General features: G+C 44.8%; 1 protein-coding gene across 2 annotated transcripts; it reads left to right on the forward strand.

Moving 5' to 3' along the window:
- Nucleotides 1–769: 769 nt before the first annotated feature.
- Nucleotides 770–11,104, forward strand: CHGB (chromogranin B). 2 transcript variants are annotated; one of them, XM_017818830.1, is made up of 5 exons: nt 770–891; nt 5,240–5,283; nt 6,539–6,632; nt 7,967–9,729; nt 10,702–11,104. In XM_017818830.1, exons 2-5 carry the CDS (start codon nt 5,281–5,283, stop codon nt 10,783–10,785), a joined length of 1,944 nt encoding a protein of 647 aa, XP_017674319.1. In that variant the 5' UTR covers nt 770–891; nt 5,240–5,280; the 3' UTR covers nt 10,786–11,104. The 2 variants fall into 2 exon arrangements, with proteins under 2 accessions (XP_017674319.1, XP_017674318.1); XM_017818829.1 differs by lacking the exon at nt 770–891 and adding an exon at nt 1,279–1,370.
- The last annotated feature ends 1,530 nt before the right edge of the window (nt 11,105–12,634 follow it).

Raw genomic sequence — 12,634 nt, forward strand, 5'->3', positions numbered from 1 at the left:
TCCAAATGCAAGATGAACAAGGTGTCAGGTTTCGCCTCCTGGTGTTAAAGGCTGTCTTCTAAAACAGGCTTCAAATGGAGCTGAAGTTCCTGCTTCCTTTGTGCACCAGTGAAGCCTCATGTGAGTTTAACTGGAGTATTGTTCTTGTGTCCTGTTTTATATGTTTAAAGGCTATATGGTTATAGCAGCCTGGCATTGTTAATAAAATAATACACAGAACAATAACAGAAATAACTGCCAGTTTGATGTATAGATCCATTGTCCTCCGTGAACACTGGCAATCAGAGAGCCATCTGCTAAGCTCTGAGGACAAACAAAGAAAACCGAAAAACACACATAATTTGGAGATGGCCCTCGGAGGGTTAATGAAAAGAAAACCAAAATAGATTCAGAGCTTTGCCTGCTTTTGAAGCGAACTGGGCGGAGCATTTGGACTTGCTCTGTGGAGAGCTCGTCATAGCTGTCATAAGGACTAATTGGGACAGTGGGGGCTATTAAAGAAAATTATATAAAATTTGATGTCTGTAGGTTTTCTCTGGCTCCCCAGAGCATCATCACAGTAAATAAGAGATTTGCCTGCAGAGATGGATGCTAAGAGCAGTGATTTCCATGGTAAAACTCTTGAGGAACACTGCATGTCATTCGTTCACCAGATGACATAAGTACCAGGATCACTTTGTAGTCATTCTCTGGTTCTGGGTTTGCTCTGTGCGGGGGTAGGGGAAGGCTGTGAGAAGGGGGCAACGATTTGAGGGGAAGGGACAAAAACCTTCCAGGAAGAAAAGGCTGCTGCAGCGCCTGAAGAGGCTTTGATCAGAAATGGATGTGGAAAGCAGCGGTGATTCCTTGTGAAAGCTGTTTAAGAGGGATGGATTACCGCACCTCCTCCCTGTAGGTAGAGGCTCAGCATCCTCTGACGGTGGGAAAGACCTAAGGACGATAGCACATCCTCTTAGCTGGAGAAAGAGGCAGGGAAGCCCCGCTTTTCCCCTTTTCCGAGGAATGGCGGGGCGGGGGGATGCAAAGGGGTCTCGCAAGTACCTAAGCGGAGGGCAGGAAGAACGGATGCGGTAGTCGCCAAGGAAAGGGGAAACGCGCTCGGCTTTGCCAGCGTGCGGAGAACTTGCCCTGTGCGGAGGGGCCGGGATGGAGGGGAGGGGGCGGCGGCGGCGCCGCGGGGGGAGCGCAGGGCGGTGGGGGCGGCGGCGGCACCGCCCCCGGGGGCTCGCGGTGACGCAGCTCCCGGCGGGGCCCCCCGCCCGTCCCCTCCGCCCCCAGTCCCTCTTTTAAGCAGCGCCGAGCCGAGCGCAGCCGAGCCGAGATGGGGCCGCCGGCGCTGCTCGCCCTCCTGGGCGCCGCCGCCCTGGCAGGTGAGCGGGACCGCGGGCGCGGCACCTCCCGATGGATGGAGCGGGAGGCGAGGGAACAGCCCCGCCGGGCGCCGGGTGGGGATGGACGGGTGCCCTCCTGAAGGGGTTCCCGGAGGGGTGACGCCGCCCGCGGGTGCGGGGCATCGCGCCCGGCCCGCCCTGCGGCACCCCCGGGGTGCGGGGGAGGGCGCGGTGGGATGGAGCTGCGCGAGGGATCGGCTGCTCTTCCTTTATTTTTATCCCAGCACAGCATCTTTCCACAAAGACTTCTCGGTGTCATTTTATTACAAGGGTACCGCAAGTTTTTTTGCCAGCCAGTGCTTGATACCGATGGTAAAGTATCGGCGCTGCAGCTTTAACTAGCAGGATTTTTAAAAATATTTTTTGTGGCATGCAGCATTAAATATTGAAACCCCACCGTGAAATGAACTTTGAACACGATAGAATGAGATGATGGCTTGGCTTTATAGTACCTACTACATCTTTGCTTGAAAGAGTCAGTGTCATTCTGGGTTGAGTAATTTGGCTTTAGGTCTATCAGAAGTCTCCACATGGAAACACTTCTGGGACTTGTGCAGAGACTGTAAGGAAGTTGACTACCTTCACGTGCCTTTATTGAAATCAAAAAGGGAGGGTGGAAGATGGGGGAAGAGACCCCAACACAGAGGATCTCACCAGACTTATCCCACACATCTATGGGCATTTATTATCTAATATTTTTTCCTATTTATGCCATCAAACAGATCAGATACTTCTTTATATGCTTTGTGGCTGTCTTGCTTTCATATGTCAAATCAGTGAAACATTAACTTCAAGAACTTTCTAGTACTCCTGCAAATCTATATGCCAAAGTTTAGTTATCCTTCCTAGGAAGACATTGCTGACGCTTTGGTGAGGAATGACACTGCACTGAGTCATCAGCATTAATGAAAGAAAGCCATGTGGGGATTTCATCATAAACCCACCCAAAGATCTGTCTCAGTCTTGGAGATGCAAGCAAAAGCAGTGTGGATTTGTCCTGCGTTTTTCATCATTTTTCATGATATTCAACAACTCTCAGCACTGAGGCAAAAATCAGATAATCTGATTGTAACTGCCTGGGCAGACTTGGTTCAGGAGGGTAAAGCAGACCCAGGGCTTTGCTTTATTTTGTAGGTCTGTGGTCTGTTTTTCTCTGCATGGAGAGGGGAAAGGTTTCCCTGTTGGCATGTGTTCTGACTTTGTTTCTCCTGTGAAGCCCTGCAGTTGTACCATCTGCTGGGTCCCTGCAAACCCAGTGGGTGGGTGCCCTGCTGCCTGACTGTTGTTGGTGTCAGGGGGAGCACATGTGGAGAGGAAGGCAGACACGCTGGCCAGCCATCTTCACCTAGCAGGTGGCCCCAAGGGAGCTCTTGCCAGCTGGCACGGGCTGGCACTGCCAGCACTGGTGTAAAGTGGGGCATGCTGGCTCCTCCCTGGCTTCCTATCTCAGCTCTGGCAGAGCAGCTGCCTCAATGTATTATTTCAGGCTGTGAGATGGATTGGATGCTCATCTTATTTCTCCAGGCAGGTTAATATGACATATGCCCAATACCATTTGCTTCTTCTGGCATTGTTATGAGAGCCTGATGCTTCCTCTTTGTGTGTGTCGGCTTTTACTGTTAACCTGGCACTTGCTGAGATGTGAGCTTTTGGATGACCTGGCAAAGGCAGTGAACACAACCTGACTTCATATTCCTGTGCCATTGATGGCTGGAGAGGTAGCCTGAAGTTGGCATCTGTAGTAGCAAAAGATGTTCAGAAGTTGGTCTGTTCTGTGCTTTATCACATCACCTGGGTGTAACTCACAGGAGAGGTGCTGTGACTAAAAGGACAAAAATCAAGATGTTTGCCCTTGTGCATGGCGTGATTTCTCATGGGCTGGAGGACCAGAGGGGTCTCTCCAAAAAGACGCAATGAAACAGGTCATCCCCTCTGCTTTCATGCCAAATGGTGACTGTGAGCAGCTCATGCCATTAGAGCAGCATCTCCAACACCTGTGGGATCAAGAGAGTGTCCTTTTAGTGGATAACACTATTTTTTAGTAGAAGAGACTTTGCTGCCAGTCTCCTGCCCCCACGTGCATGTACATCCTTATTCTCCATGCTCAGATGGGTCCTGCAGGCAGGTTGGACTGCAGCAGCGTCAGTGCTGTGCTGTGTGGTAGTTATTTGCATACTGGGTCAGTAAAGGAGCCTAAAGCCTGGCTCCTAAAGCACTGAACACAAAAGGTGTGGGAGAGGGTTGGCTCTGAGCACGATCTCCCCCCACACACCACCTGGCATTCTGGGGAAATGATGGAGTGCTATTTTAGGGGAATCCCTTCTGTGCTATCCTTGTGTGGGTTCCCTTCTCTGATCTCAGTTGTGTACGCAGAGAAGAGATGGGGGCTGGAGAAGCACATTCCTACATATGTGTTTGGGGGAGCAGAAATAGAGGGCAGTAGAAATATCAAGAGAGTTAATATTGTGTTATGTTCTTCTATTACGCACTGAGTCAGTGCTCAAGGGGATGTCTGCTTCCTCTGCAAACACAGAAAATAAAGGTTTTATTGCTTTAAACAGTGCAAGGCTACATGCTCCTGTGTGCTTTGCAGGAAGCTTCCTTGGGGCAGTGCTAGGTCTCCTAATGCTGTACGGTGAACTGACCTCCTTTGTCTACAAAATGTGCTTTGTGTTCCTGTGTTACGGATCTCTCACTGTCCCACCAAGCAGTATGGCAGAGAGAGCAATAGTCATATTTAAGACTATCCTGACTCGTATAAGAACTTCAGAACTGCACCCCAAGCTGTGTGTTTGTGTACTCTGACTCTATACTGTGTGGGGAGTCTGTGAAGCCATGGTAGAATAGGGCTTGCTTCTACATACTCTTGTGTTGCTGGTGGGTGTGCCTAACTTCACTTCTGGAAATCTCAAGGTGGATGAGAATTGACACAGTTAATTATACATCCAAGCTCAATAACCAGCTGGAGATGTACTGCAGCAGTGATGGTAAAATAAACCAGAATGGAGGTTTTGTTTGCAGTAGCTTCTTTACAGAAGCAAATATCTTGGACCAGGTACAACTGAAGTGGCACAAGAAGGTGTTAGTTACCCTACTTGTCCACAGGACAAATAGACATGTGTTGTACTGCTTCCTTCCAGAGTAGTTTTCTGCTGGGATTTGGGTTTTTTTGCTTATTTGTTGAAGTGATAATGGACCACTCAGTGAATGGAAATTTTCCTGTGCCTTTTGGCTCTCTCCTTCCCTGCAGCTTCCTATCCAAGCTGCTTTAAAATCTTGAAGAATAGTCTCCTCTTGGAAGGGGGTTGCACTTAGAGCCCCTTGCAGAAACCAAAAGGTTCTTGGGGTGCAAACAGGCCTTGCTTGTTTCCTGTTTGGGGTGGGGTTTTGTGGGATTTTTTGTTTCTTTGTTTTTGTTTGTTTGGGTTTTTTATTTGGTTTTTTTTGTTGTTGTTGTTGTTTGGTTTGGTTTTGGTTTTTTTGTTTCATTTCGGTTTTTGTTTGTTTTGTGTTTTATGTGGTTTTTTGTTTCCCTTTTTTTTCGTTTTTTTTGATTGGTTGGTTGGTTGGTTTTTTGGTGGTGGTGTTTTTTTGGGGTGGGATTTTTTTGGTGGTGTATATTCTTTTAGTGCTAGAAATGTTAACATGCCTCTTCTCTCATGCTGTGCTGCGATCTTACATTGCTTTTCCATCCGAAAAAGGAAAGATTTAATGTGGAATGTACCTTGTTTGCTGACCAGCCAACCCAAAACTCAAGCCATCTCATCAGACCGATTTGACTGACAACTCCTGTCACTGGTGCTTGTTGCCAGTATTAATGAGTCTGTAATAATTTGTTTTTCTTCCAGGTGTCAGCGCAGTTCCAGTAGAAAAAGACCGTACTGAAGAAATGGTGAGTGGCTGTGTGTCAGAGCAAACTTCAGAAAATTATCAGTGATGTATTCTCCATGTTCTGTCTCTAAACTCTCGGGGTAATGCTTTTTTTCCTGAGGGTAAACTCTTAACAGATCGTTGCTGATGTGGAACTGAGAGTCCCTTTAGCTGTCAGAAGATACCTGTGTGCACTTCAATGCACTTGATGGAAAGAGAAGCTGTGCTCGTGTCAGTGTGGTGCTTCTGGAACTGTGCATTGTACAGCTTCCTGAAAAATGAACTGAAATGTTTGACAGTACATGATACTGTACTGGATAAAGTGAGATGGCAGCTTTGAGGAAAGATGAAATATCTACAGTTACCAACTATACAACAGACTTTCTAATATAGTCCTCCCGTCTCCTGCTTTAGAAAGAGATTCTTAACTTGTGTAATTAAATAAATGCCGTCACCTCAGACCCTCTGCTCTGGTTGTTAATGTGATCATTTAGATTAGTAAACACGTGATAATAGCTAAAAATAATTAAAACATAAACTCCATAAACGTTTTATTGTCTCTTCCCAGTCAGCCACCCAGATTGTTGACATGAAGCTCTTGTACCCCCAGTGTTTGCTCACAACCAACAACTTCAACACTTGAAAATCATTTTATACGGAGGAGCTACGTTGGTAGCACTTAAAATTAGAGGAGGTTGTGTGACTTTCCTAAATCAACTTCCTCTGCTTCCAGAGGACTATTCAGTTGAATGTTAAGCGCTAAAAGCCAGGCAGGGCTTACAGCACACACACATGAAAAGATGTGGAGCATGTCACTCACAGAGGACACCGAGGTGGGTTTGCTTTATTGGCAACCCAAACTACCTTTGCACCTTTGCAGCATCCTCATTTGGACAGATCCTACAGGATGATTCTCCGTCCTTTGCATGTGTGTTGTGTTTGGGGTTTTTTGTAGGGTGCTGTTACCTCATGTTGTTTGACTCTCCTTTGTACTGAGTAGGGTATTTAATATGTAAAAAGGTACAAAAGGAGCCTTTAGGTGTGCAAACAAAAGGGGAGATAAAAAGAGCTTGTGACTATTCTCTTCTTACTGATACTGTGAGGAGCAAAGCAGTTGATGGCCAAAGGCACAAGAATTTGTGTTAGAGCTGGGGATTACTCAAAACTCATTAACAGTAGCCTGAACTAATCCTAAACTAGCTTCTCTACCAACTGGATCAGTAGTAAGATTTCCATTTTTGCCATGAGAATTTCTTCCCCTATTTTGTCTCTTCTAGGTAACCCAGTGCATAGTGGAAGTTCTGTCCAATGCTCTGTCTAAGACAAATGCACCACCAATTAATCCTGAATGCAAGGAAATCCTGAAGAAGAGTAAGTACAACATTACCTGAACTTGTCAGAGGACTTTAGATGGTTTCTGTCTTGCATCGGAGCTGGTGAACTGTTATTTCAACCTCCAAATTTTGGTATCAAAATTCTGATTTCCTTCTATTTAGTCTGTCTCACTCAAAGACCAAACAGCCTGACCTGGTAATTGTCAGGGATTCTTGGCTAACACTTGTGGCTCTCTACTTAAACCACTCGGAGAGTCTGAGAGAATTTGACGGACTCTTTAGGTAGCCTGAAAAGTCAAAAATGTGACCATGTTTGGACCACGTGCTGAATGTATTCCAGAGGATAGGAACTGTCTTCACATCAAATCAGCATTTAAATCAACAAGGCAACTGAGTCCATGAACACTGTCTCCTCCTTGTTTAAACAGGAAAGAAGGTAGGGTTTACACTTTGGTAAAACATGTATTTTTATCTAACTCAGCCCCAGATTCCTAGGAAATGCTGAATGCCATCAAGCTTAGTTTGTGACATTGTAATTTCAGGAAAAAATCCCCCGCCCTGTATATTTGTCATGTTTTGGAAAATAAAAAAACAGGTATTGGAAAGAGAGGGTAAGCACCATATTTTTGCCCTTAGGCAGATCCAAGAGTAGCAGATGATGAGAAAGTTCTCATAAATAGTGAGCTATTTCTAAATCTATGCAGATATTGTCTGAAAACTTTGAGAATTTGTGATCTATTTCTGATGTTACTAAGACTCAAGTGAAGCAGAAATATCTTCATAGAAGTATGTTGTTACACATACAGTCAAAGTCAGACTTTCATTTAACATTTCAGAAATAGTGGAAGGAATGTGATTTGATTAAACATAACTATTGCAAAGCAACAGATTTCTTTAATTTTTTTTCAGTCAACTTAAACACTTTAAAATTTGCTAAAACCCCCTAATATTTTCAAGTAGCTTGAAACAGGTGGTTGTCTTTTTTGTGAATAATCATATGTGATGGGTAGGGCCTGACACTCAAACAACTGAACACAACTCTAGATTCAACTGATTTTTAGTGGAAATGAAAGCTAATTTATTTCAATACTTAAAAACATGATGGCAAACAAAGAAAAAAGCCAAAGAGGAAAAATTATTCTGGAAATTCCAGGGGAGCTTCTAAGATGCTTAATTAAATGAAAGTTAGTTCATCCTCTTCTAGGTAAGCGTACAAAATATTAGCAAATTACTAATTTTAAAAGCAGAATTAAGAAAATCAATTCTGTCCAAATCTTCTTGCTACTTTGTGAAGCCAGTTGTCTATTTGCACTGAAATAACACTTCATTGGAGAGTTGGATTACTCCATTGTGCTGCTCTTGGTGTTACAGGTGGTAGAAATGACAGAGAGAGAAGTGAAAGCAAACAACTTGAAGTGAGGCATTCCAAAGACACAGTAGAGACTGAAAAACATCATACTGGGAGCATGGAGCAAGAACAAAGTCAGGCAGAAGAGGAATATAAAAACTACATGAAAGAAAGTGATGAGGAGAAACTTGCTCATGAGGAAGGTAAAAGCACGGAAGAGGAGGCTGGACACCACATGCCTGCTCAGGATGAGAGTCTTTACACAGGAGAAAAAACCCACTATCAGGAAACTGGAAGAGAGGAGGAGAAGAATTACCACAGTGAAGAAGGAAGCAAAGAGAGCAGGTGTTGTGATGAAGGTGTGGAACATGCTGTTCTCAACAAGAAGTCTCACTCTGGAGGCACGAGCACAGATTTCCGTGATGGGAATGATCAGCACCCCTTGGGCCGCTGGCACTTGGAGGAGGGAACGCAGAGCCCTTACAAACAAATTCATGAAGGTGAAGAGGGAGAGGAAGAAAGAAGTGAAAAGTACCACCATGAGTCTAAGGAACGTGATTTCTCCCATCAGCAAGAGCGTGAAGAATCTGATGAGAGTGAAGAAACAGAAGAGGAAAAGCAACTCTACAAACCCAAACGATACCATGGGAAGCACAGAGTGGGTGGCTCCTATGAAGACAAGAGGGGTCATGGTGGTGGGAAAGGGGAAGTAACTGAGGAATCAGACACAGAGGACACCCATCTCTGGAACCATCAGAAACAGCGTGAAGAGCAGCGTGAGGAGAAGAGTGGTTATCATGGGGGGCGTGGGTCTGAGGAGGCGAAGGAGAAGAGGCTTTCAATCCAGGGAATTGAGAAGTACAGAGACAGGTGGCAGCAGAGGGAAGAGAGCAGTGAAGAGAGCAGTGAAGAGAGCAGTGAAGAAGAAAACAAGAGGTATCACCACAGTGCAGAAAGTAATGAGAAATGGCACAAGGAGAGGAGACGTCACGATGGATCACGTGAGGCCAGGAGGCACCGTTCCGAGGGAAGGACGTATCTTGCAGATGAAAATGAGGAAGAGCCGGGCAGTAACCACAGTTACCTCAGTGGTGGCAGCAAGGAGAAGCAGCATCATGCTGGAGGAAGATACCTCTGGAATAATGAAGAGGAAGGGTCACAGAAAGCATCTGCCTGGGAGCACCGAGGGCAGGCCAGGAGGTACCACAGCACCGAGGATGGGGGGGAGCAGCAGCGCTACCCCAGCTACAGTGAGGAGGAGGAGGAGGTAGAAAAGAAGCATCACAGCAGTGATCAGGTGGAAAATGAAGAGGAGGAAAGATATGCCAAGAGGGAGGAGTACAGAGGCCGTCTCCCTGCAGAGAATGAGAAGAGAACCCCAGCATCCTACAGCCCTTTCTACCCACTGCTGTGGTGGAAAAGCCGGCACTTTGAGAAGAGGGACAGCACAGGAGAGCAGCTTTTGGAGGGCAAAGAGGATAACAAGCCTGCTCTGAATGAGAAGAGTCTTTTCCCTGACTATGATGATGATGAGTGGTGGGAGGAAAAGCAAATCCTGAGTGCTCTGAAGCACAAACGCGCTGAGAAGAGGAATCCCAGCAAAATTAACAGAAATGATGTGGAAAGACAATACAGCAAGATGGATCAACTTGCACAGCTTCTGAATTACAGGAAGAAATCAGCTGAATTCCCAGAGTTGTACAGTTCTGGAGAAGACCTGAAAAAACGTCACGTAACTGGGAACGACAGAAGAAATCTAAGCCAGAGGCCTCTGACGGAAGAGGAGGTATGTGTACAGGTGTTTCTCTGAAAAGCTGGAAAAGCTTCAAATGCACATTTCCAAATCCATTCCCAAGGCAGCTGGTAAACTGTGCATGGAAAAACACAAACAAGATTAAGTCACGTTGAGAGTCAGATGTTCAGTGACCTAAAAATCTGCTGTCTTTGAACGGTGAAACTGTGAATTGGGTGAACTACCCCAGGGCACAGTTTATAAAATAAAGACATTAGCTTCTGTCTGCTGCAAGACAGGAAGGGAAAGGAGATTTTCTTCCCCCCTGGACCCTACCTCTCCCTGTCAGGTGTTACAGACTAATAAAACAAAGATGCCAGTGGCAGCAGGAGCAGAGAGGTCACTCACAAACACCACTTGGTCTGTCGGGTTATTTAAAGCACATAGTTGGCAAGTAACTTGGATGTTTAGAGTGAAATCAGCTGTCTATAGGCTTCCCAGTCACTGGGAGCAGTGGAGGCTTAATACTGATTTATACAGACGTTGGATGGTGTTAGCAAGTCATAATAAACAAGAATTGGCAGCATAAAGCTTCTCCTACTCTCTGTTATTGTGGAGATGTTCCTCTCGCTGCACACTGTGCTTGCTACGTGTCAAAAGCCCGAACCACTGCGATTGTCAGGCTGTGGCTTCCTAAAGGACCTTCACCTGAGCAGAAGGGACTGCAGCTGTGAGAGAGCAGGACATCCCCCCCTAGATAACGGTGCTTTAAATCTAGAATGATTAGGCTGTAATTAGAGCCAGCTCTCAGAATGAGTATTTTGATACTTTCCCCATGCCTAATTCAGATAAAGGCAGGAAATTGCACAAAGTATATGCTGTTAACACCTCTTACCCCAGCAGTCTGCTCAGGGACCATTAAGTAGCAGATCATCTGCCTTAGAAATGGCCTTTTCTGTCGTTTTCATGGAACAAAATATTTGCCAACGTTATTTGATGAGTAAAATGCTCTTTATGTTTTCACAGGAAAAAGAACTGCAAAACCTGGCCGCTATGGATTTGGAGCTGCAGAGTATAGCAGAGAAGTTGAACAGCCTCAGGAGAGGCTGAAGGTGTTTGGGGTTGCAGAGATTGGTGTAGCTGTACTTGCTGTACCCGTGTTCTGTGGTAAATTCACTGCCACTGGATTGTTGTTTGCCCTAAACCCAGGAAATACTGTTTACTGTCCACTATAGTGTAGTGATTTATACAGCTGAAAATGTCTTTAATTTGCTGCTATGCTACTGAGATCTGAATGGCATGAATTTTATCATAACCTTTCATGTGGGCAGGTATTTTTAATAGGCTTTTGAAAATAATTGTGTTAGTGTTCTTCAGAAATATATTTGTCTGAGTTTGCAATAATAAAAACCATTGATCTTGGACCAAACTTTCTCCTTGCTTACTTGACTGATTGGGTTATTTCAGGATTATTTGTATCACTTACATGAGTGAGGGGGGTGTGGAAGGAGTCTTTTGGTGATCCTAGGACACTACAAAGCAGTAAAATAAATGATCCCATAATTAGTTTCAATTACTCCAAATATCTGGAGTTCAATTTAACTACTTATCCAAATGTGGTTTTTACAGCCCTTGTGCTGTGCTGGTGTCTCATATTCACGTGTTTCAATTGAAATAGGAACAATGGTACCTCAAGACATGCTCTTCAGCTATTACCTACAGAATACCTTCTGTCATTTTGAAATATCACTGATTTATTTCCTTTTCCTTATTGTTTTTCCTTGGTACAAACATTATGGCTCATTTGGAAACTGGGAAACAGGATTCAGGATCGGGGCCACGTTTGTGTTAATGCTGGTGAAATGCAGCCTGTTTGGCTTTGACCTAAACTAACTTTTCAGGTGTTCCAATATTGTTTATTTCTCAAACTGATCTTTTAATTATACAAATTTTTTTTCTCGTGCTATTGTTTTTATCGCCACAGTGTATGTGAGATGTAGGATTTAAAACATGCTGGTAGTTTACCTTTTACTGTTTAAGTTTTCACACCTTTGTAGTGCCATAGATACGACACCTGTGTAACCTGCCAGCCCAACAGAAGTGGCAGAGAAGTAGAACCTGTGCCTGCTTTACAGGTGAGAGAAATGAAGCACAAGATAGTTTTTCATTATTAGTCTCCTGGCTTACATGGATTTCATCCTTTCCCAAGCTTCCAGGGTCCTGTCCGTTGCTCTAAGCTGTGTGATCTCAGGATTTCATCACATCCTGGATGTTGGCTGCTTTCAAAGGCCCAGTTTCCCTTCAGTACGTACGTGTGGACACACATCCAGCGCTTCGCTACGGGTTCCTCAGAGAAGTTGGGAAATCCAGAATTTTAAAAAAAGCTTCACATTTCTGTTCTCTCATGTGATCTGTCACACTTGGCATTGTAAGGAAGGGTGAGAGAGGCAAAGCACATTTTTCAGATCCACAGGGCAGGTGGAACACAGAGATGGTGAAACCTGCATCCTCTCCACTGATGGGTTTTTCACATAAGTAGAAGAAAAGAGAAGAAACTTTCCATAAAAGGAGAAAAACAACACAGGAAAGTTTGCAGAACCCAGCAGTAGATAAAACCTGAAATACCTTCTACCTGTTTTCCTAAGAGAAATCCTTAACTGCTTCTTTACGCTGAATATAACCCGTTTTGAGCTAATGGTCCCCCAAAATACAGAATTTTACAGCTTTATGAAGTCTGATTACTTGATCCCAAAGCTCCAGGGTCTGTCCAGTCAGTCCAGAACCTGGTAAGTAAGTTCAAGAGCAGAAGCCAAGTCCTTCTGGCCCTACGAGCTCCCACATGGACCTAAAGCTCTGACCAGGGGTGCACTGGGGTGCAGACAGCAAAGGTGTTCTCCTGAAGCCTATGCTAGACCTTTTTATTTCCAACAAGAGGGAAAAGTAAGAAAAAGAAGATAAA

The sequence above is a fragment of the Lepidothrix coronata genome, unplaced genomic scaffold (genome assembly GCF_001604755.1).
Source record: "Lepidothrix coronata isolate B3197 unplaced genomic scaffold, Lepidothrix_coronata-1.0 Scaffold71, whole genome shotgun sequence".
Taxonomy (NCBI): Eukaryota; Metazoa; Chordata; class Aves; order Passeriformes; family Pipridae; genus Lepidothrix; species Lepidothrix coronata.

Excerpts from the sequence above, each read along its gene's own strand:
- CHGB (XM_017818829.1), top strand. The coding sequence starts at position 1,322 with ATGGGGCCGCCGGCGCTGCTCGCCCTCCTGGGCGCCGCCGCCCTGGCA. Across the intron at positions 5,284-6,538 it reads AAGACCGTACTGAAGAAATG|GTAACCCAGTGCATAGTGGA; the intron begins GTGAGTGGCTGT and ends TGTCTCTTCTAG. Across the intron at positions 9,730-10,701 it reads GGCCTCTGACGGAAGAGGAG|GAAAAAGAACTGCAAAACCT; the intron begins GTATGTGTACAG and ends ATGTTTTCACAG.